General features: G+C 36.0%; 1 protein-coding gene, 1 long non-coding RNA gene and 1 pseudogene across 2 annotated transcripts; all 3 read right to left on the bottom strand.

The window, feature by feature from the left end:
• Positions 1-5,565: 5,565 nt before the first annotated feature.
• On the bottom strand, positions 5,566-6,409 carry LOC125472373. Its single transcript, XR_007254302.1, has 2 exons — positions 6,271-6,409; positions 5,566-6,138 (listed from the first exon to the last, which is right to left on the bottom strand). It is a non-coding gene; the product is annotated as an uncharacterized LOC125472373 (long non-coding RNA).
• A 4,978-nt stretch (positions 6,410-11,387) lies between these two features.
• LOC125467971 lies at positions 11,388-15,337 on the bottom strand (annotated as a pseudogene).
• A 3,162-nt stretch (positions 15,338-18,499) lies between these two features.
• LOC103940963 (MDIS1-interacting receptor like kinase 2-like) lies at positions 18,500-22,252 on the bottom strand. Its single transcript, XM_009351141.3, has 2 exons — positions 19,232-22,252; positions 18,500-19,137 (listed from the first exon to the last, which is right to left on the bottom strand). Exons 1-2 carry the CDS (start codon positions 21,777-21,779, stop codon positions 18,788-18,790), a joined length of 2,898 nt encoding a protein of 965 aa, XP_009349416.2. The 5' UTR covers positions 21,780-22,252; the 3' UTR covers positions 18,500-18,787.
• Between the last annotated feature and the right edge of the window lie 3,117 nt (positions 22,253-25,369).

Here is a 25,369-nt window from a genome sequence, read left to right as displayed (position 1 = left end):
AAGACGGGTGGCGCGCGCGGGGGTGACTATTTTTTTTTCCCCTCCTGCTCCTTCTTCTTCTTCTTCTTGCAGGTTTAGGGATGCAGGGGGTGTAGGTTTAGGGATGGGTTTCAATTTTTTTTTTTTTTTTTTTTTGAGAAAATTCAGGTTTTTTAAAACGAAACTAAAAAATCATTTTTTTTTTTCGTCACGAGGCAGACATTTGGCAGTCATGTGGCATATATGTGGTAACCACGTCAGCACTTAACGGATCAATGAATGGAAAATGTAACGGAGGTATTATTTTGAAATAAAATAATACATAAGGTATGAAAGTAAAATGTTTTAAAGATATTGTAAGGAATTGAAATAGACCCCAAACCTAAGGTATGAAAGTGTAATTTACCCTTTTTTTTTTTTTTTTTTTTTTAAGAATAGGAATTTTTTGAATTTATTTTATTTTTTATTTTACCCACGTGGCACAAATTTGTAGGTTTGCAATGTACACATAAGCAGAAAATAGAGAAATTAATATAAAGTAAAACGGTTGTATGATATTGAAATTAAAAAAAAAAAAAAAAAAGAAAGTAAACGTGTGAGATTGAAATTTTTTAAAGATATTATATGAGATTGCAATTACACCTAAAGCGAAGGAGGCAAACTATAATTTACCCAAAATAATAACAAATGGCGAAATTTGAATGAAAGTATCACTGCTACGTGGTACTACTGTACTACCTAATAATTTCTCTTATTAACAAGCCACTTATCTTTCGCATGACTTTCACCTAATCTAGTGGTATTTCTCCTAATAATTTCTCGTATTTTCTAATATTCCTCATGCCCTTATCTATTTTTATCTGTGGGGATCTCTCTCCCTCTACATTTATGCTACAACAAAGTTGAGTTTAAAGTGTTTTTCTTTAAAGTGTTAAGTTACTAAACACTTGCACGTAAAAAGCCTCGCAAAATTTAGCTACAACATGCCTAACATTGTTAATAAGAACAACCTTTTTGCTGAACTTTTTTGGCTGCATTCTGTTTTTTCCACAAAGATTATAGTAGCTAGGTAACAACTCTTATTTTGGATTTACCTTTTTCGCCCATTCATTCATTTGTAAAAATTTCTTTGGCTTTTCAACTTTTCAACTAGTATTAAGGATTCGCTGGAGACTTTGGCCCAATTTGATTTTTTTTTTTTTTTTTCATCAAAAATTACTTCACTTTAAAGTTAAGCAGTAAAAAAATATTTGGTAAAAATAAAATATACTATTTGTTAAAACAAATGACTTCCTGACCGCAGCCTATAGGAACTGCTTTAATAGAGTTGAGTCTTTAGAATATTTTAATTCATATGATAAGCTCATTAACTTTAAACAATGACATTATTTATCCTTCTAGACACTACTTTTACACTGTTTTTCATACTCACAATACTTTTAAAGATGTTTATCAAACGCTCAACTGCTTTATTTTGCAGCTAATTCTTCTTAAAGCACAGCAAAAGCAATTTATTAAAAACACTTTTTTTCAATAAACACTTATTTAAAAGTGTTTTATTATAAACATGTAGAAAATTTTATTACAAACAAAGGTACTAATCATTCTTCATGGAGAGATTCACCCAACTGCTTAACAAACTAATCATCGTTCTGACAAGCTTGTTGATGTGACAATTCTAGCCAATACGACATATGTCACAACCAAGGTTTTAAAAAACGCTAGACGCTAGTTGGGCGGCGGGCTGGGGCCTAGCGCCTAGGCTGCTAGATGGGGTCTAGGCGAGTGCCTAGGCGAACTAAGCGGATTTAAGTAAATCTAATATATTTCGTGTAAATAAGTGTCTGTTTATACTTAAAATATATATAATTTCATCATAAACTACAAAATTGAATGACATATATATTATGAAGTATTGGAACATAATGAAAACATGGGGAACAAGCATACAGTGTGTGTTCATTTAATTATTTAGCAAGTCTCTTACAATTTATTGAAAAAAATAAAATACAAAATGAAAAGTTATCTATTTTCTGTCTAAGTAAGTCACAACCTAAGCCGGTGCTTAGGCGGGTTTGGGCGGATTAGGCGGTCTAGATGAATGCCTTGTCAAGTCTAGGTGCCCTTGCTTAATTTTGAAACGCCTAGGCATTAATCGAGACGGTGGCCAGCCGTCTAGTGCCGCCTAATACAAAGGTCACAACCCGACCCAGACTGTGGATCAGGTATTCGTACGGGTGATTTCCGTGCCAGAATCAGCTCCAATTGCAGTTGGGGTGATTTCCGTGCCTGAACTAGCTCCATTTGCAATTGCGACCTTCTAAAGACCATCTTCCTTGCATCCTCTGAATTAACAAGAAGAAACTTTCATCATTATAGATGACTAGATGTTAAGGCTCATTCAACAACCATTCAATTTACAACTTGTTAGTTTTAGAAATTTGCTTGGTAAGTGTTTAACAAAAATTGAAAATTGAAAACCGAAATCAAAGCATTATATTGAAAACACACTCACAAAAATAGCTTTCAGCTTATTTTTTATTTTTAAGTTATTATTTGATCTTGTGAAATATTGGCAAAGACTAATTTTGATGATAACAATAGCAATACAAGGAAGGGAACCATTTTCATTAGTAAAGGTATAAAGTTTGGCTCCTTCATTTCCCTAGCTAAGCAAGTAAGCTATATGTATAAATGCGACCCATTAAGTCATCCACAAAACTTCCACATAATTTCGAGATAATAAAATAAAACTGTCAAAATCACGTGTTGATGAAATTATGCAAAACGAAATTTCTTCTTGTTATTATGTATGAGGTTTTCAATGTCGAAAGTGATCTCTATGCCAATGCCTCATATATTATGCAATTAAGGATCAAAGAAAATAAAAGCAAAGTCTGAATACTGGACCAGAAAATACGAGCCTGTCACACTACCAAAAATTATTATTTGCTCAATGAATAAAATTTGGTCAGGTATAGTGTTTTCACCCGACGAAATTTCAGTTGGTCAACAAAAATCATCAACGTTTACGGTTTTGTCAAAGGCTGTGCATGACAAAGTCATTCAGTTGGACAAGTCAGCTTTTGTCGAGCAAACATTTGGTGTCAAGGAAAAAATGGCACGTAGGGTGTGAAATCTTGCCCGACGAACCTCAAAAAGTTTTGTCGCATGTAAAGGCTTAATTAGGTTTTAGAGTTTAGGTTTTAGGTTTAGAATTTTTTTCATCATGTAAGTATATCCTTTGTTGACGTACTCTTTGATTATAATTAAACTTTATTCTAATATGTGTGTCACAGATGTATTATAGAATTATTAACATGTATGTTAATTTTGTGTGTTCAAATAATATCACCAAATCATAAAATCCTGTATCAACTATTGTTTAAGAAACTTCTACGATAAATCTGGACACATACACATACGGGACTCATACGTAGTGTTCTGTTTCTTTCGCAGGCAATATTTTATACTATTGTTAGTCATGATGAAGATAAAAATGTCAAAGTCACGAGTTTACGGAATTAAGTGATCACTTTCTCAATGATCCAGCTTGTGGCGGGGTAGACCTGCCTGCTATGTATAGTTCAGCATGGAAGACAAAGTTAGATCGGGCCAGAAAATAGGAGTCTGTCCTACTTTGAATCTTCCAAAACCAACTGATTAGTAATATTACTAATGCATGCATGCTCCATGAGGATCTGAAGAATACTCTACATCTGGAATTTTACTAACACATTTTTTTTTAAAATATTATTATTAAAGGAATGGAGAAAGTTTGAAACTACTACAATAACTAGAGTTTAGAGTTTAGGAGAAGCCCCAAACAAAGTGGTGTTCAATATTTATTATAATAGAGATATTGCAATGATGGAATGTAAAATGTCTAAAGGAACAACTTAATTGCTTTAATTTTTTCTTGTTCCAAGCACCTGCTAATATACGTACCAATTCTAACTATCCATCTGATTGACTATCACATTCCGACTTTGCCGTAGCACGATATTATTCGATTTGCGCCACACCTTCACATATTTGTTCATAGGCAAGAGAACCTCACTACCCAAAATGCGTTATGCTAGGAAGAGAGGGGCATGTACATATAAGGCCAGGGACCAACCTTTACCCCGTCAATGTGAAATACTACAATCCACCTCCCTTAGGGAGACCGACGTCCTCGTTGGCACATCTGAAAGGACGATGAGTCTGGCTCTGATACCAAATTGTCACATCACTACTCCGTCTAGCACAATGTTTTTTGCTTTGGGCCACGCCCTTACGAATTTGTTCCTGGGCAAGAGAACCTCACTACCCAAAACGCGTTACGCTAGGAATAGAGGGACATGTACATATAAGGCCAGGGACCAACCCCCACCCCGCCGATGTGGGATACTATAGCTTTCGGAAAATCGATTACTTATTATGCTATATCGAGTTTTCTTAAACCTTAGGGGTTAGTATGTTGATGAATAACTGTTTCAGTATTACTTATATATCAACTTGGTCCACTCATGTTTTGTTTTGTGCCTCCTCAGGACATAGAATCGAGGTGTACAAACCCGGCGTCAAGGCACTCCCGCATCGGCATCTTCGAGTCCTCTGGTGTACGACCCATCCCTTTGTTCGTTCAATTTTATATTATTCCTTTCTAGTGTCTCGGATTAGTTGTATGTTCTGAACACATTGTATGATCATTGTATTTAAATTTATAAGTTTTAATTATGTTTGTTACTTCTCTCACATGTTAGTATGAATTTGTTGGCCAGTATGTGCCTACCTTGGTGTTTGGAGGATATCAAGGTCGAGCGTGTCAGTGATGTTCCTTCTTTCTGTTTTGCAGGTTTAGACCTAAACTTTAGGTTCGTCTTTAGAAGGGTTAGGTTTCATGCCCCCCCCCCCCTCTTTTATTTTTTTTGTGTTTTTGTTGTTTTTGTTTCTAGAAGGATAAGATTTATGTCCTCCCTTCTTTTCATGTATTTTCTTTATCTTTTTTTCTTGTATTATGAGGGATTAGATTTATGTCCCCCCTAACTAGGTGTACTCTTTTTTTATATCAATAAAATTCTCCTCGTACCGTCAAGGTTTTCTATAAAAAAAATAAAAAAAAGTTAATAAATATTGTTATTCGTGATGAAAAAATGTCAAATCACGTGTTTTAGTTATGATACAGATTCAAAAAGAAATTTGTTATGAGGTTTTGATCTCCAATGTCCAACGTAAATTAATAACTTTGTCAATAACTCACGTTCAAGGAGTGAAGGACAACTTATATGGTGTAGGTTCACCGTGACATACAAGTTGTTATCTTCTCCTTCACCCTCATTTTTGGCTTCTAATTTCACATGCAACATGTTTACCTAGTTCAGATGTAATAAAGCCGCATTCCCATAGCTTATACATTAATGGTGCTGCTTAGATATACTATTAAAACTTAGTTGTGGAATCAGAAGTTTGGAGTCATGAATTATATTTGACTCAAATCCACTCCAATTCATCGAAAAAAAATAGGCGTTTTTTTGGAAAACTTGGCGTTACAAGAGAAATTTATTGAGATGAGAAAAGAAAAATTATACCTAGCCAAGGAGAGACATAAACCTTATTCATCATAAAGTAAGAACAACAAAATACAAGAAAAGAGGAAAGGATATACACCTTATCTCTTTTGAAAAAGAAAATACAAGAAAAAAAGACGGGAAAGACATAAATTTTACCCCTCTTAAAAAAGAAAATACAAGAAAAAGAGAGGGACGGACATAGGACCAAATCCCTCTAAAATAAAATTTAAAAGGTAAGAACCTGCAACACAAGCTACAAAACAAGAAAGAAAAACTCAAAAGGATTAGGTAAAAATGAAATTTGGATTGAGCTGGTTTAACCATTTTCCAACACATCAACAAAAAAAGCAACATTTGAAAAGTTATATATTTCAAAACATCTACTCTTCTCCCACGTTTCAATTCTATCAAAAAAAAAAAATTTATCGAAACATAAGAACTTCATCGAGTAAACCAACTTACATATGGTTCGATCGGTTTAATGCACACCCGTAATTTTTTGTTCTAGGCACTGGCCCATGATTAAAAGGATTTGGTACAGGAATCTTTCTCACAATATGCAGATGCAACCGGCTGATGATCTTTTCTGCTACATTTGCAATGACTAATGAACTTTCATTATTAACTAGTTAACAACTTCCGAATCATATATAGATGCTAATCAAACAACGATTTATTGTATGAGAGAGAGAGAGAGAGAGAGAGAGAGAGAGAGAGAGAGAGAGAGAGTACCTACCGTGCTTTGGATTTTCAGAAACGGAGAGAGAGGGAGAGTAACTACCGTGATTTGGAGAGTAACTATAATGCGATGTCTAAACGCATTTTTTTTTAAGTACAAGTAGTTGTTGACCTAGAACTACCCTAGTCAAGGGTTTTACCCCTTATCATTTTATGAGCTTTCCATGCTCAACTTTATAATTTGTTAAATTTTTATATTTCTTTCTTTTCTTTTTTTCCTTTTTTTTTTTTTTTCAGGAACATTTTGATGTGAAAAAAATTTATTTATATTATTTAGTTTTTTATGGATAAGTGAAAAATTGACATGTATTTATACAGTTTTGGAGAAGTTTTGGTGTTTAATCTGATTTGGATTAATTAGTAATATTATTTTGATTGTTAGATTTAAATGTGAGTTGTTGGATCTTTTTTATTACCGTTAAAATTGATTAAATTTGATTGAGCCATTAGATTAAAAAAAAATGAAATTTTAACGAAAAGCTCCTACTACTGTTCACTTTAATGAAAATCCATATTTTTACACTAAAAAATCAATCTTGGTATTATTCATTTTATCCTTTATTTTATCCTTATCATTAAAACTCAAAGTTCTCAAACTTTTTTCATTAGTTTTCCTTTAAAAAAAATGTAGCCGGGTACACATCACTGGTTCATAATTCAGGAGGTGCGACATCCAACGGTGACAACAGCTTGTGCATATCAACAGTAAAAACAGGGCTTACTATGAGCCTGCCCGCACTGAATCTTTCTATTATGTTTCTTCTGACCTGCAAGCCCGCTTTGGAGATAATTTGGACCAAAAACTTGGGTTTCATCCATAAACGTCCCACTCAAATTTACATCCAAACGACCACACAATTTCACAGTCAAAATCATGAGTTAATGAAATTGTGGAAATTTCTTCTTGTTTTTATGGCTGAGGTTTCCAAATTCCAATGTCAACATGTCCTATCGAATTAAAGCGGCAAGAAAACAAAACTGAAGTCTGCAGATTGGACCAGAAACAGAACCTGTCAATGTCATACTTTGAACCTTCCAAACCCCCCATCTAACTCATGACTAAGGGCAGTTCCACTATTGCTAAGATTTTCTTGGATTATTCACTATTTAATCTACTTATAAACAATAATTATTCTTAATAAACAGTAATTGTATTTTGCATGTTCATCCTTACATTGAATAACCTTGATAATTGGTAATAAAATATTTGTATATTTTTAAATAATAAAAAATAATTTATTTGTAATTTCAGATAAGATTTTTAATCCATCTCATTGTATCACTTTTTATTAAAAAAATTATTTTTATTTTTTTAATTTTTTCTTTTCACATGATGCAGCACACCATTCCAAAACCTTTGTTTTTTTTCACATGGTGCCAATGCACCATACCAAAACCTTTTTTTTATTATTATTATTTTCTTCTTTTCACATGCTGCCAACGCACCATTCCAAAAGCTATGTGTTTTTTTTATTCTTTCTTTTTCAAGCTCAGCAGCTCTCTCTCACTTAAGCTCTTGAGGGAGGGCCTCAAACTCTAACAACATCAATAGCCGATCCATGCAAAAATTTAATTTTTCCTTAGTTAAGTAGGTAAAGGATCACCAACTCCTTAGTTAAAATCTCTCTCTCTCTCCCCCCCCCCCCAAAAACAAATCCCAAATCGTGCGATCTGGGCGCGTGAGTGGAAGGAGAGGGATTGCGAGTGTGTGGAGGTGAAGGCGGTGTGGGGTGCAGCGACAGCTGCGAAGGAGGAGGGACTGGATCTCTCCCATTTATCTGTGGGTGTATCACCAGCCTTGGTGATGAACTCCAGCGAAAGCCGTGGAGTTCGAAGCCTCCGGGTTTTACATTTTTTTAATTTTTTTTTAATTTTTTAATTTTTTATTAATATTTAATATTTTTATTAATTTTACATTGTGGCTGACGTCTACCCACATCACATTGCTTTCGGGCGCTTGGGCCGGCATGAATTGACGGGCCTCTCGCTCGTTAGCATACGCTGGGCTTCATCACTCGGGCTACATGGCCCTGTTCCTACGCCTGTCCCTCGGGCTGGAGCACACGGTGGACTTGATCTAATGTATGCTCCTCACATTGTTTGTGAGGATGTGAGGAATATCCTACCTAGAGAAAGATTTTTATTTAGAGATGATGTTAGGGAGGTTAAATTTTTAAATCGAATGATGTGATGGTGAATGATTTGATTATTACTTAAATGTTTTTTTTACAAACGATATTATCTATACTAAGGGATACGAGAGTGGGCTAAGCCTTACAATGGGCTAGCAATAATGTGGTTCAAATTCACCGTTGGCGATAATTAAATCTCAGGCCTCTCACTTACTAGTAAAGAGGAATACCACTAAACCGTAGTACTAAGTGGCGATTATTACTTAAGTGTTGATTAACATGCTTATTTTCTATTAGTGACATCATTTGGTTTGCAAATTTTGGTTTAAAAATTAGGTCTTCCTAGCATTATCCTTTGTTAAGTATGATTTAAGCAATACTATGCATGTCATAATACAAGTGAAGCAAATGATATATTTTTTTGTGTCATTCTTCTTATTTTATAACACATGACGAACTTGCTTGAATATCGGATACTTGAAAAAATATTTCCTAACTTAGAAAGTTCAAAGATTAATATCAAGTACTAATTCTAAGTCGTGCATCTGTCACTTATAGAGAATACACTTGCAAGCGTAGTAGACTGATGATTAAGATGTGATTTCCGCATTAACTTTTATCTTCCACATACTCCTCTTTTTTATAGTCTTTTAGATAATTAATAAATCAAATCAATAAAGAGAAAACGACAGTGCAAAAATATACTACTTGTAATTAGGGGTGGCTTGGTTTGAGATAGCGAATCGAAATGGTTGGTACAAAAATCGAATCGCAATTGTTCGGGAAAAGAGGGCGAAAAACTGAAACCAAACCAATATTTCAGCTTTCTCGAAATTCGGTAATACCAAAATAGTTCAGCTTTTCAGTTCGGGCTAAAAATGGGCCTTCAAGTCAAATTTTTTGGGCTTCTGATTTTAAGCCCAACAAAACCTAAATTTTCCCAAAATTTTTCAACCCCAAATGTTAAGCTGTGGCCATATACTCATGTGCTCTATTCCTCTCCATTTATTGAGCAAAAACAATTCTGGTTTTTTTTTTTTTTTTTTTTGAACAAACAATATTATCTACACTAAAGGGAAGAGGGGTGGACTTAGCATCACTATGGGCTAGCAATAATATGGTTCAAATTCGCCTCTGGCAAGCATTGAACCTAAGACCTCTCACTTACAAGTGGAGAGGTATACCACTATATCGTAATACTAAGTGGCCTTTCAATTATTATAATTGCATCAATTTAATGAAAAAGTTTGCATCTTACTATGATCACATCAATTTAAAAATTCGTATAGCAAGGAAACAAATTGCTGCAATTGCATTAGTACACCATTACAGTACAGACCTCAACAATCCCCTTAACCATTACATGAAAGGACTAACCTCAACAATCCCCTAATGTCAAATCAAAATTTGAAACCCAAATTGACACTCTAATCCCCACTTCAGAACCCCAAATCAAAATCCTAATTTAAATATGAAGAATTAAAGGAAAATTTCTTAACTTGAGTGACTTGATAAAGAAAGAGTAAAGAAAGAGTTGGAGAGGAGTCGAGAAAGAGAGACGTGTAGTGTTGCGGGTGTGACGTTGCCGGAGTCGAGATCGACCGAGAGAGAGTCGGCGGAGGAGAAACACAGAGAGAGGTCAGGAAAGGGTGGGTGGGGCCAGAGTCGAGATCATATGGTTGGGGTTCACGTGGGCCGAGTCGAGAGAGAAAGAGAGACAAAAATCAGGTTACTATGTTGTGGAAGAATAGAAGAACTGAAGAGAGGAGAGTCGAGATAGAGAAACGGGTCAAGAGACTAGAGAGGAGTTTCGAACGAGAAAGAGATAGTTGTGGAGGTCACTGTGATGTGTGGGTGGCCGGAGTGGGAAATTGGGTTGCTTTTTCTTTTTTTCTTTTTTGGTAAAGTAAAGTTAATTCAAAGAACTAAAATATATACAAATCCCTCCTTCAAAGACCTAAACTAAAGGCATAAGCCCCACCCCATACAAACCCTAACACAACAAGCCAGAAAAAACAAAAAACCCCCAACTGGAATACCATACACAGCAGCCGAGGGAACTCGATGAAAATCAATCATCCATCCCCAAGGTTGCCAAAAGTGCCCCAATTTCGCACAATTCGAGTCATCTAGATAAACTCCACACTTCCAGTCGAAGCATCGGCACCCAAGGAGCTTCTAGATCGAGGCTCAGTCACCGAGGAGAACAATTGCGGCGGAAAAGTGGTGGTACAAAGACTCAAACATAATTGAAACTTCACCAGAGGAAATTTCACTTTTGAACTGGGTATCGAGAACATGACTAAGAACGAGAGTTGAAACCGAAAGATCGGATATATCTACACAGGGATCCAAGTCAGAAATACAAGCTATCCAGAAGGGACATAGGAGACAGGCCAAAGGAAAACGAAGGAGGAGGGATTGGGGCTGCCACCAACCCAAGCCACAGCTAGGATCAGTGGCAGCAAAAGTGAGAAAAAACTGAAGAACCAAGCTTGAAAACTAAAGAAAACAATCACACGCCGAAGAGAAACTCTCTTACAGAGAGAAAAGCCCTCACCAAAACCCGGGGGGGGGGGGGGGAGGGGGAAGAGAAAGTGGGGTCAAGAAGGATTGGTTTTGAGTCAACGATTAAGATAAATCTCAACCAAATCCGATAGACTATAAAAAATTAATATTCCAAATTAAAAGAAAATAAATATATATATATATATATAGATATAGGGTTCGGTTTGGTCTTATCGAACTAATCCAAGTTTCATGCCTAATAGAATTTTTCAATTTCGGTTCAGCTTTGGGTGCCAAATTTTTGGTATTGTCTATTCGATTCAGTTCGGTTTCGGTAGGTTTGGTTTTTTTGGTATTTTATTCCACCCCTAGTTGTAACATCAAATATTCCGCGGTTGTCTTTGATTCTCTCTCCCTTTTCTTTTTGGTCATGTGCCTACAAACATTATAAATATAAAAAAAAAAAACAACTATGTGGTGAACAATTGATAATAATTCGTAATGAAAACTAGTAACAAACATAACTCAGACAAAATCTAACTAGTCATATGTCACATTTAAAGTGCAGAGTGAAAAAAATGCAGGCAGTAGTTTTCAAAAAAATAAATAAATAATAAAAACAAATGCAGGCAGATGGAAGCTCTCATGGCAACCAACAAAACGCCAGAGAACCGTTTGAGACCAAACCTTTCGCTGCTCAGAAATACCCGGTGGCAGTTTGACAGGCTCGCCCTTGTTACTCATACTAAATTGGCGATATCAGATGCAGTATGGAACACGGAAGAGTTCCCAATTCCCCGAGACAGCAGTCACCAGCAGGAATGAGAAAAGCTGAAAAGATACAACCATCAAAACGATATCTTCTTGTAAGAAACCACACCATGAACGCCACCTTCTACTTGTGCTGCTCCTGTTCTTACCTGCTTAGTAGAATACATTGTCAACTGATTGAGAAACCATATTAGTTCTTGATATGACCATCATTGCATCTTGAGCTATAACAAGGTAATCGCGGAGCGCACTTTTCCTTGAGGTCATATATGGGGATGGAAAACCATCTAAAGAAGTAAGCGGGGTCAGGGAAAACCCTGAGAGGTTACAGGTTTCTTCTCTGTAAGTAAATAAGTGTCTCAATATGAGTGACACACAATGGCAGTACTCTAGATTAATAGGTTTCTTCCCCACTCCTTTTGGTAGTTTAACCTTAGAGTGTTGAACAAGAATACAACATGCTATGGAACAGACTACGAAAGAGTAAGTTATCGAAAGAAGCATTGGCTACAATATCAATTCTCATTTAAAGCATAGAACTAAATTGACAGCCTTAATAACGATGATATGAGGTAACACAACAATGTCTGCAAAATGGTCTACTTACCTCTAGCCTTAAAACACTTGATTTTAAGAGGTCATGAGCAGACTGCAATGAAGAAGCACCAAGATCTTGGAAACCTTGTTTCACAGCTTGCATTGTATATGGTATGAACTTCAAAACAGAACCTTTGTCAGCAACTGCCCCAACAACCCCGTGTGCAATTTTCAGCTTAGCTGTATCGCCCAAGTACCTCTGATCACTCCCTTTTGTCATTGCTTCAAGAGACCCCATGCCTCGATATTTTTTTACTCGGCAACCATTCTAATGGAAAAAATGAAATCACTTATATCAAACTGTTTCCTTAATAGAGGTTAAGCATGCAGAAAGCTAATTAACAATGACAAAGAAATAGCAAACAGTATGTTGCTTATAAAAGACAAGTATACTCTAAATCCAGTGCAATTTATGTAGACAATTTTTGCTTTTAGTTCAGAAATAAAGGAAGATACACATAATTTGAGTTGTAGGTTAGATTAGCAAAGACCCTCTGTTCAAAACTAAAAAATTAATCAATTGCTTAATTAGATAATTACCATTAAAAAAATAAAAAATAAAAATCAAAGACACAGAAATTAAAAACTATGTCCAATACACTTCCCTATAAGTTTAGCTTTGACATGCATCCATGAAAAACCCAATCACAATTTCAGGGAACCAGACCCGTATCTAGCCTAATCCTAACCCATTTTGCCACTTACTGTCACCACTTGGGTTAACCCGAAGGAGTTCAAAACCCCTTACTGTATGTGGGCTTCAAACTGATTAAGTTCAGGTCATCAGGGAGAGAGTCCATGCAAACATACCAGGCATTCCTAATGATGTAAAAGCATTAAAGATTGATGGCAAACCATAACACATCAATGACTGATCCATCGAACGATATTGATGCAGTCCAAAAAGGATGAGAAATAACTCAGGATGTCTAACATACTAAGAAAAGCATATCTTCTAGATAAGTCTCTTTACCAATCACAGCTGCAATTCAGTATTCATAAATCAGCCAAATAAACTCCTTAAACCACTCAAAAAGTTGTCAAAGAACTAGAAAAGACATATGCAGTAAACACTCATACAAACGAGAAGAAATGTTCCAAGTAGATTTAATATCTGATGGTATGAGCAGTATAACTGTTCCAGCAATATAAACATAAGTAAGTCCCAGACATACCTGATACACAAAAACCCTGGGAGCCTCCGTGCTTCCAGCGAAGAAACTTCCCATCATGACAGTAGAAGCCCCAATGACCAAAGCCTTGACAATGTGTCCGGAATTGGAAATTTCACCATCAGCAATCACGGGCACACCACTTTGTGAAGCAAGAGAAGCAACCTTGTAAACAGCAGTTGCCTGAAACATATCACCAAAACCAAAACAACTTTGGTCATAAAATGGTATAGCATTCAGCAACCTGTAGAACAAAACGTCAAATAAAGTCTTCAAAATGTTCCAAAATGTAATTATATATCTTTTCACGCCACAAACTACACTGTTTAAGTCCATCAAAGGGTTGTCACTGCCAGAAGCTAAAGTCGAACCTTTGTTTTCTATGCCCTATGTTCTTAAGTATCTAATAACTAAATAGTAAAACACTCATCAAAACAACGATTGTTAGGAACAATGTCATTGATCGACAAATCCTTAATCCAATATTTTTCATCCAAAAAGAATTCAAGAAATTTAACCAATCACTACAAATATCATAACTTTCAACACCTCCAGATTCTACAAATCCTTAAATTAACCACCAATAATGAGGATGTCAAACTGAAGCATCAATCACAAAAGCAACAACTAACAAAAAGAAGGCATCTTTATACCTGTCCGCGTCCGACAGCGCAGACCTCTTGAGTCGTACAAATTGAGCCAGACCCCATTCCAACCCTCAACCCGTCAACACCAGCCTGAATCAAATTCTGCGCCTGACTCACCGTCACCACATTCCCGCCAACTACGTCCAATTTCGAGTACATTTTCTTCCATACTTTATCATCTCAATCTGATAAATCGAGTTCCCCTGAGAGCTATCCAAGACCACTACATCCACCCCTGCCTTCACCAACTCCTCCAACCTCTCCTTATCGGACTCCCTCGTCCCGATCGCCGCCCCAACCAGCCACGTCCCGTCGGGACCCACCGTCCCAACCCCCCAATTTGGGGTACCCTTTAATCCTCTCCACCTCCTCCTTCGCCACCACATCCACCACCTCATTTTCCCTCACAGTCGCCACCAAATCTCGTTTTTTCTCCTCCATGTACTCCCCAATCGCCCCCAAATCGTAACTCCACGGCACCGTGAAGTCCGTACAGTTCACCATGTAATCGTAAATCTTCACCTCCTTGTCCCCCGATTTCACCCAATCCTTGCCCGCCACGTACCCCAAAAGCTTCGAATTGGGGCTGCCACTCTCAGTAACCAGGACGTAGGGATTGGAAGCGTCGAAAACGTCGTCAGATTGGATTCGATCGCTTGGGGATTTGAAGAAGGGGTTCGAAAGAAGCGGGACCCGGCGGGACTTGACGGACCGGACCATGTGGGCTTGCTCGGACGACGTCAAGTTGGAGTGGATGATGCCTATGCCACCGAGTGCGGCCATCGAAATGGCCATGTGGGACTCGGTGATGGTGTCCATCGGGGACGAGACGCAGGGAATCGAGAGAGGGATGCGGCGGCTGAGGTTGGAGGCTAGATGGACGGAGTCGGTGGGGAAGTCGATGTAGTGAGGGAGGAAGATGACGTCATCGTATGTGTAGGAGTAGCCCTGGTTGAAGAGCCGGTCAGAGGAGAAGCCGTCTTCGAAGATTGAGGCCGACATTACGGTGGCTGTAGTGGGCGTCAAACGGTGGCGGCACCGCCTAGAGAAAGAGAAATGGTTGGGAGGAAGGCGCGGGTTCAGGGTTTTTGCGTGAGATGTTTTCCTTGCTTCGGTGTTTGGGAGGGAAGCGGAGTAGTGGACTTCTGCCAGTGAGTCGGCTGCTACTAATATGGAGGGAAACGTCCAAATATATTGGTTGGGTGTGGGCGGCTGCATGACAGCCGTGTTGCTTCTTTCTGTTTCTCTTTTTTCCTCTTATTTTTTCTGGTTTTTATCAGTTTTTGTTTAGTTCTTGACTAAATTTAGTTTGATACTTCCTAGTCTAACAAGTTCTCTAAAGATATTCAATGAGTACAAGGGCCGGTGGTGATCATCAAGGGTTTGATAAAATGTCTGATCGGCAAATGTTGGTAGGGATCGACAAGTTATGCCCTAGTTTCGTTAGATATCAATAGACTCATTAAGTATTTGACAAAATGCGTCACTAATAGAATTATGCATTAAATCAACTGAAGTCAAACAATTTGCATGCCAAACATTATTTTTATTGTGAAAAGTTTTGAACTTTACGTTAAGAACTCATAAGATGCGATTTCTAAATATACTGCAAACCCGACTTTATCTTAATTACTTGTTTTGGTTTCACCATGTCAAATTTTATTAGTTGAAGTTTTTCTTTTTATTAAGTGGTGGCCGTAGATATGGATAAAGGAGTATACAATTCCAAACATAGGGAGTCATATCCTAGTAGATCAACCACATTACAACATTATCATAATACTAAAAGATGTTTCTAAATCTTAGGATAATAATCCATGTTAATTAATAAGTGGATTGCAGCTGTTTGGCACTAACAAAAGCACATTTGTCATGATCAGTTGAGCCATTGGCTTTGAACCTAACCAAGTTTGCATAATATATATATATATAAACAATTTATAACATGAGAAATTATTGAAGTTTGTATTCATGATTGAACAAGAAGTTATCTTTACATTGTACTTACAAAATTCCTGTTCAAATTAGGGTTACATACACTGAAATTTTGTACTTTTCTTATCAAAAAGTTGAAAAGAAAATGAAAAAGAAAGAAAAAATGGATTTTCATTGTCATTGTGATCGAGTTTATTTTGATATCAATAATAAACAAATTGACACTCATCATAACCTAAGATGTCTTCAAGATAATGGATCAGTTTTCTATATAAATTAAAATGCAATATGGAAAAGTATTGGGACTAAACAAGAAATGAAGCATGACCCATTGGGTTGGATGGAAGCGGAATAGCCTCTTGGATGATGGGATCGGTCAGAGATGACTTAGCCACGCACAACAGGGCCACCGTCTGGCCTCGTCTTGGACTCGGTGGCGTAGTGGGCGGAGGGAACACAATGGGAGGTAGGAACACCGGCGGGCTTGGTTGAAACCCAATAGGAGATGGAACCGAAGAAGGCGGGCTTTGAACAGGATCGGGCGGGCTAGGCTCGAAATAAGGTGGGCTTGGGATGTAGATATTGGGACTAGGTATAAAGCCCGGCGGGCTTGGAACGCTTTCGGGCGGGCTTGGGACATTTTAGGGTGGGTTGGGAGTGGGGATGGATGGTTGTGTGCCGGGTACCAAGCCCGTTTGTCTCTCTGTTAGTTCGTGTGATCGTCCTTTTCCACCTCTAAGATAAGGTATAAATAAATTGTATTATTCATCCTTAATATTATTTCCAAATTATTTCCTAAGACTATTTTATGTGTGAGTAACTTTTTCTTTCCCTTCCTTCATACAAAATGAAAAAGCAAACCAGCAATTCAAGCAAGCAAAACACATAGCAGTGAAACATAAACAAGCCACATAATAGATGTGTATCTGCATCGTTCTCTTCTTGTCTGCTTCTTATTTTTCTTTTGCATCTTCGTCTTCTTCCTCCGCCTCTCTTAGTTGTGGTGTTCAAGTTTTGAATCACTTAGGAGTAATCCATCTCGAGAAATCCTAAACTCAATCGAGCAATACTTGACATCTAAAGTGTCTTAGCACGAGACTTTGACAATGCAATTTTCTGAGCAAAAGCCTTGTAGATTTGGTAGAGAAAGTTCCAATTTTTGCAGCTGTCTAAAAGTGATCTTATTTTTTGAATAATCTCTATACTTGCCAAATTAAATTGGTGGAGACATACATATATTATTTTGTTGAAGGTTAAAGTTGAATTGGAATGAATATCAAAAACCTGCGCCGTTAGTTAACCTTCTTGATGAATAAACTAAATTTTAGTAGTTTTAATCAAAGGTAAAAGAAATTAGCAATCAAACAAAAATTAGTAAAAAATTGGAAAGAAAAAGGCATAGGGACTAGCTTGAACACGGGAACTCGTTATTACTGGCAACAAAGGAACCAACGTCTCCAGTTAACCTCCTTGATGAACCAACCAAATTCTAGTTATCATAATCAGATAAAAGAAATTAACAATCTAACAAAGTAAAAAAATTGAAAATAAAAAGACTCTGATAACAGTTCGACCACAGGACCTCATTATTACTAGAAAATAACACCACTAGCACCTCTAGTTAACATTCTTGATTAATTAACCAAACTTTTTAATTTATATGCTTATAGAATCATATATGAATACAATACTATAATAATTTTTGTGCCCCATTTTTTGGGGCCCAACGATCACCTAGCTGACACTTGATCAGGACGGGCCCTAATAATTTGGTTTTAAAAATAAGAATGTCAATTATGCTACTGATCAGTCTTTAGATTCATGTTATGGAACTAATTTAGTTGTTATTCCATTATTCAGTAAGATTATTGATCACACCTCTTCTGCAAAATCATTAAAACTTACATGTATTCTAACTTAAATTATGTCTTTCTCACAAACATACTTGATCAGAATTCCAGTTGTACATTTTACACTGCACGAACTTTTTTCTTTTGAAAGCATGAACTATTTGTTGTGATAGGAAGGTTGGTACAAAGCGATCAAATTGCTGAAAAAAGGTCCTCACCGACTGATAGAAAACCAAATTCGTTTCCACCAATCAAACGCAAAGTAACCATACTTTATCACTATTTTTTATATAATATAAATCTGTTGATGTCAAAATTCATTGCAAGTATTTTAGTAATTAATTTTTTTCCTTGCCTAGGCTGTTTTCTTGGCAATGAGAGTACTGCTGGGAAATTTTTGGTGTTCCAGTGGACAACTTTTGTCATATTTTATTAATGTAAATGAAACAATATTCCTTAATATTTTTGTTATATAAATAGCCCCAACATTTCATAATCTTTTGTATATCTCCATCTAATCTTTTTAGCATGTAGATAGAAAAAATCTATGATCTTCTGTATGTAGACTGTATAATCTTTTGTATGTAAAAATCTTCATAACGTTTTCAATATAAATAGTATTAAATGACATAATTTTTATTATATCTTTCAACATAATCTTGCATGCAATTTTTAGCCCTACAGCAATGCAATGCGTGTGCACCAATTTCTAGTAAATACCAAATAGGATATTTTGGTCTAACCATTTAAGTGGTAATACATGTGGGACTTACTGTTGAGCGAGTCCAGCTAGCACTCCTCTCTTATTCTCAATTTAACTACAAATATAACAGAGTACATATATGATATATTTAAACAAGACGATCTGAATTTCATGCCAACTCAAACAATATCAAACACAATTTAAATCTTAATGAGTTGTTCAAGTGTGATGTCTGGTCCTCCAATGGAAGCTGCAGTTTGGAATGATAACGACTGAGAAACCATGTGCATTGTTGGCCTCGATTGCGGTCGCGAATCCCTGCATGTGATTGCTACCCTTGCAATGGTTGTCAATTCATGTTCAACTTCAAGTGTAGGAGGTGGGAGCCGTTGGTCCAATATGTCCTTCAGCAATTTGTTTTCACACATAGATGGAGACGAAAAGGACGAGATTAAATCACCTAGTCTTTTTCCCGTGATCACTTCCAATGCCAGCACTCCGAAGCTATAAACGTCACATTTCTCAGTTACCTTCCTTGTGTAGGCCAACTCTGCATAAAAATTAAGGGAGAGCAAGCCATTAGTATATATTTAAATTTATATCATCACATTTCAACATTTTATATTTTAACTGTTTTACTTTACCTGGTGCTACATATCCATATGTGCCTGCAAGTGAGCTCCAATTCGATGAGTCTGGATTCAAAAGCTTAGCAGTACCGAAGTCTGAAATACAAGGCTCATAGTCATAATCCAGCAAAATGTTGTTGCTTGATAAGTCTCGGTGTACAATTGGCGGCACGCAATCATGATGCAGGTAAGACAGTGCATGAGCTACGCCTTTTACAATTCTCACCCTCCTACTCCAATCCAATTCTTTTGCTTCGTCTTCTTTGCTCAAGATTGAAGCCAGACTACCCTTTTCTAGGTATTCATAAACCAGAAAGGAGTGCTGCGAATTCGAACAAAAACCACAAAGTTTCACAATGTTTCGATGTCGTATATTGATTAGTGCACTTATTTCTTTGTGGAACTCCTTTTGCAATGTCTCCTCGCCGTCAAGTTTTTGATGGAGTTTCTTCACTGCAACTATGCTGCCTGATGGTAGCTTTGCCTTGTAGACACTACCAGATCCTCCCTTCCCAATGCAAAATATGGAGTCAAAACCATTGGTTGCTCTTATGATCTCCCAATACAATTTTTTTCCATCAAAATGAGAGATTGAAAAAATTTCATCATGGATATCACTCTTTTCTGTTCCCAGTTCTTTCTTTCTTCTTGTTTTGATGAAGACAATTGCAAGGAGAGAAAGTAAAACTGCTCCCAAGATAGGGAAAACGATTGCAAACACGAGTTTTCTTTTTGAGACGTGCTTATTGCAGGATTCTAGACCTACAACATTTCCACACAATCCTTCATTCCCTTCAAAGCTGTGACCATCTTGAAATGCTTTGTTGTTGGGGATGGGACCTTGCAAGTGATTGTAGGATACGTCTATGTACGACAAGCCAAGCATTCCATCAAACGTTGTTGGAATGAGACCAGAAAGATTATTGTGGGAAAGATTCAGCCCCTCTAAGCTCTGCATATTGCTAATTTCTGATGGTATCTTTCCCTCAAGTGAGTTACGACTTAAATCTAACTGTGACAGGTGAAATAACTTTCCCAACTGAAATGGAATTTCTTGACTGAAATTGTTGTTGCTCAAATTCAAGTAGTTTAAACTGATCAATTCGCCAAAAATGCTTGGAATTGAGCCATTCAACTTGTTGGTGGACATGTCAAGAGAGTCGAGTTGAGTGAACGCTCCAAATTCTGAGGGTATAGAACCCAAAAGTTGATTGCCATTCAACTTTAGATTCACCATAGAAGTCAATCTCCCCAAATCCTTGGGAACCACACCAACGAGATAATTCGAAGAAAAATCGAGTTCTTGAATTTTAGTTGCATTGGCAATCTGAGATGGTATGCTACCAGTAAGGTTGTTCCCTGCAAATCGTAGGGTTGTTAAGTTGGGACACTGTCCCCAGATGTCTGAGATTTCTCCATATAAGTTGTTGTAGCTTAGATCTACAAACTGAAGATTCGGATAGACACCAAAGTCTTCAGATATGTTGCTTTTGAGTTGGTTCCCTTGAAGACGGACTCTGACTAAGCTCTTGCAACCTTTCAAGCTTTTCGGGATTGGCCCTGTAAATTCGTTGTTTTCGGCAGTAAACCTTTGTAGCAGTCCACCACTACAAATATCTCGAGGTAAATAACCAGAAAATCGGTTAGCAGCCAGGTGTACTTCCTCAACAAATTTCAAGTTTCCAATCTCTTCAGGAATGGTGCCGGAAAGTTTATTACCGTAGACAGAGAGATATACAAGGTTTGTCAAATTGCCAAAAGAAGTTGGGATAGAACCAGAAAGGGTATTGTTGTATAACACCATGATGGTTAGATTTTTCAAGTTTCCAACACTCAGAGGGATTGGACCCGATAAATAGTTGTCATACAGGTAAAGTTCAACCAATTTCGAAAGGTTTCCTATCTCGGGAGGAATAGAACCCGAAAGTTGGTTTCTGAAGAGAAGCAAAGAAGTCAATTGGCTCAAATTACCAACAGAAGATGGAATTGAACCCTCTAAATTGTTTAAGTTTAGAGCTAGCTCATAGACAAATTTAAGTTGCCCTATTTCTTGAGGAATTGAGCCGTTGAACTTATTTGCATTTAGGTGAAGAACCTGAAGATTTGTTAAAAGACCGATTTCGGGTGGGATTTTTCCAGACATTTGATTGTAGGATATATCAAAATAGATGAGTTTGGTGAGGGAACTGATCTCAGGTGGGATTTGATCAAAAAGTTCATTCAAGCTGAGGTCAACATATGCAAGATTGGGCAAGGACATGAATGGAAATTCAAGTAGAGTACCTTGTATACTAGAGTTGGTGAGGTTTAATCCGTTGATGCTTCCAGCTGAGTTGCATGAAACACCAATCCAAGTATTGCATGGGGCTTCATTTGCATTCACCCATGAGGTCAGGTTGTTTTGGGTTTGGTTTTGAAAGCTGGCTTTCCATTTGAGGAGTGCTTCTGCTTCAGTGGAATTGGCAGAAGCAAAAGAACTGTTTTGTGATGAAGCTAGCTGAATATACAAGATAAGGCAAGCTGTCAAGCGTAGTTTATCACAATAAATTGAAACTCTACCCATGGTCTTTGTGTATACCTTTTTCTTAAGCGATTCAGGGCTTGATATTATAGTGAGCTGTTTTACTAATTTGCATAGCCTCTATCTGTCTTTCTTATCTTTCACTTTTCATCCAAATGGTTAATTAAAAATTACAACCCGATGATGTTTTTATTATTAAAGTTAAAGAAAACGGGAGAAACCTTGTACTTTCCAGTGATTTTTTAAGGTTTTTTTTTTTTTTTTTTTTTAAATATGTCAAATTTTAAGATAAAAGCAACCACTACATAAATTAAAAAGTAGGATTAATTTCATTTTATTACCCTAACATTTCTTGATTTTCAACATTTGGTACAAGTTTTTTCATTCCAGAATGGTACATGAAATCGTAATTACATATATTCGTTAAAATTACTGTTAAATTAGCCATCAACTGATAACGTGACGCCTATACTGAGAGTCCCGTGTCAATATGGCCCAAGTATATATTAAAAACTAAAAACATTAAAATTAAGAAATTTTAAATTTTAAATTTTTTTTTTTTAAATCTGGCCTCTACTAATCCCCTTCGGCCATCTTCCTTCTCCCCCTTGCTTTCTTCCTACCCACCATTCTCTACCTAGCCTTCCTTGATTTTTACACCATCCCCTTATCAGTAACTCTCACAATTCCACTCTCACCGGCATGACTGTTTTTACAACCTCCCTTATTTTTCTCCTCATCTCCTCTCTGTGCAGTCGGGTTTATCACCCACAACGCATATTACGGATTCCATGATTGGCCCGTGGCAATTAACTCGGCAACCAAATCTGATTTGACTTCCTTCTTTTCTAGGTACTAAGCCTGTCAATTTCTGACACGACCCATTAATCTAACATGACACGACACAAAATTAACAGATTTTTGAATTGACTTGATAACGAATCACGTCGTTTTTTCAGATTTTCATTTTTGAACACATAATCTTTAGCAAAAGTAAAAAATGAAAATCTCTTTTTTCAAAAGCCCCCTACATATATATATATATATATATGTATATGTATATGTATATGTATGTATGTAAAGCGATGTACACCACATATATCATCCACAAACGCCCCCACGCAAATTTATATCGAAAACAACTTGCACATAATTTCGAGGAAAAAAAATAAAACTGTCCAAGTCACCTGCTGACAAAATTATTTAAAACGAAATATCTTCCTTGTTATTATGCGTGAGGTTTTGAATGTCAAAATGTCTATCGAAAACGACTTGCACAAAATTTCGAGGAAAAAAAATAAAACTGTCAAAGTCACCAGCCGACAAAATTATGCAAAACGAAATATCTTCTTTGTTATTATGCGTGAGGTTTTCAATGTCGAAATGTCTAAAGTGATCACTAATGTCAATGTCTACTATAGCATGGAAGAAATTAAACGTATCATTGGACCAGAAAATTGAAGCCTGTCAGTGTCATACTTTGAATCTTCCAAACCCAACTAACTCATTACTAGTGAATGCTGGTGAATAACTTATTCAAGCGATACTCCATCTGTAATAATACAAGTAAAGAAATAATAGATTTTTTGTGTTTATTTACTTACTCTATCACCGTAGAATAACTGCTTAAATACTGGATACTCAACTTACAAAGTTTAAGGATTAATATCATATACTAATTTCTACTGGGACATCTCTCACTGGTGGAAAATACAATTACAACCTTGGTAGATTACTTATTTAGAGGTGATTTTTGCATTAACTTATTTCTTTCACCTACTCCTTCGTTTTGTAGTCTTTTATATATTAAGTGGTATTCCTCTTTATTTGTAAAAAATGTTTTAGGTTCGACTCTCATTAAAGACGAATTTAAACCACATTATTGCTAACTCATTTTGAAGCTAAGCCTATTTCATTTTCCTTAGTGCAGATAATATTCTCTTCACTTCAAAGTGAGAGGTCTTAGGTTCGAATCTCATAGATGGCGAATTCAATACCAAAATAGATTGTCCATTGTGTGGCTTAGTCGAATTCCCTCTCTTTTAATGTAAAAATATTGATGCACTTAAAAAAAAAAAAAAAAAAAACCTCCTAGACAAATTATATATATATATATATATATCTGTATATATGTAATGTGACCTACACTATATATCTAAACACGTTTTATTTTTAGGGGTGTGCTATCCATACATCCTATTTTACTTCTTACACACTCCTTAATAATTTCTGTCTGTTAATTTTCTTCAATTCATCTGATCCGACGGTCGAAAATTAAAAAAATATATAAAAAGTAAAATGAAATGTGTGAATATCACACTTTTATTTTTATTGATACTTACTTGACATGGAAGATGGATTTGATTATGCATGTTTGGCGTAGGTCAAGATTTCTGCAACACCATTTAGTCATCCATACACGGCTCCACTCAAATTTATATCGAAACGACTTGCACACAATTTCGAGATAATAAAACAAAACTGTCAAAGTCACCTATTGACGGAAAATATGCAAATCGAAATATCTTCTATGTTATTATAATTTATGTGTGAGGTTTTCAATGTCGAAATGTCTAAAGTGAGCACTTCGTCAATGTCTGCTATAGCATGGAAGAAAATAAAGGTCTGATTGGACTAGAAAATAAGAGCCTGTCAATGTCATACTTCGAAGAAATTTTTTATTATGATTGAAACAGTGGTATGTTACTTGTTTGTTTTTATGTAAGTGTTAAAAAATTATATTATTAAGTTATTAACTTTTTAATAAACATATATTACTATTTGTATAATGACACGTGTCAAGTGGTATACCATGTAGTAATCACACTGAAAAATCTCTTCATACTCTGAATCTTCCAAACCCTAAGTAACCCATTCCTAATGAATGATGTTCAATAACTTATTCGAGTGGTACTTTATATGTAATAATACAAGTTAAGAAAATGATATATTTTTTTATGTAATTTTATTTATTTTATAATAGTGGAGTAACTGTTTAAATACTAAACACTCTACTTACATAGCTTGAAGATTAATATTATATACTAATTTCGAGTTGCACATCTCTCACTCACTTATAGAAAATACAATTACAACATTCACTTATCTCTTTCACATGATACTCCATTTCGTAGTCTTTTATATATTTAATAAATCAATCTCCTTTTTGTAAAGTCAAATATTCAGCAGTTGTCTTCACTTTTTTCTTTTCTATATGGTCATGTAAAAGTACAAACCTACATTAAAAAAAAGGGAAAAGAAAAAAAAAAACTATGTGGTAAACATTTGAAACTGCATTATTTCATAACATAAATTACCTATTAATAATTTTTTTTAATTAAAAGAGAATGAAAAAATAATTTGATTATTTATTTACATTCAATAAAAATAAAATAAAATAAAATCATGAGCAATAATATAAATTTGCAAAAAAATAAAAAATAAAAAATAAAAAAAATTGCTGTTTTTTCTTCCACATATAACCATAATTTTTCAGTTCCACTTTCTCTCCCCCATTTCCTACTTTTTACCTTTTTATTTTCTTTTTCATTCAATTAAAACTCTATTTAATTCCAATTTTTTTTAAACACACATGACACACCTTGACCGAAGTCAAGGGCGCTGGCCGTCAC

The sequence above is a fragment of a genome, unplaced genomic scaffold (genome assembly GCF_019419815.1).
Source record: "Pyrus x bretschneideri cultivar Hongxiangsu unplaced genomic scaffold, Pyrus_bretschneideri_v1 Contig7, whole genome shotgun sequence".
NCBI lineage: Eukaryota > Viridiplantae > Streptophyta > Magnoliopsida > Rosales > Rosaceae > Pyrus > Pyrus x bretschneideri.
Note: the sequence above shows the minus strand (reverse complement) of the source record. Positions and strands in the feature narration are given on the sequence as shown.

Excerpts from the sequence above, each read along its gene's own strand:
- LOC103940963 (XM_009351141.3), bottom strand. The coding sequence starts at position 21,779 with ATGGGTAGAGTTTCAATTTATTGTGATAAACTACGCTTGACAGCTTGC. Across the intron at positions 19,138-19,231 it reads ATATGGATATGTAGCACCAG|AGTTGGCCTACACAAGGAAG; the intron begins GTAAAGTAAAAC and ends ATTTTTATGCAG.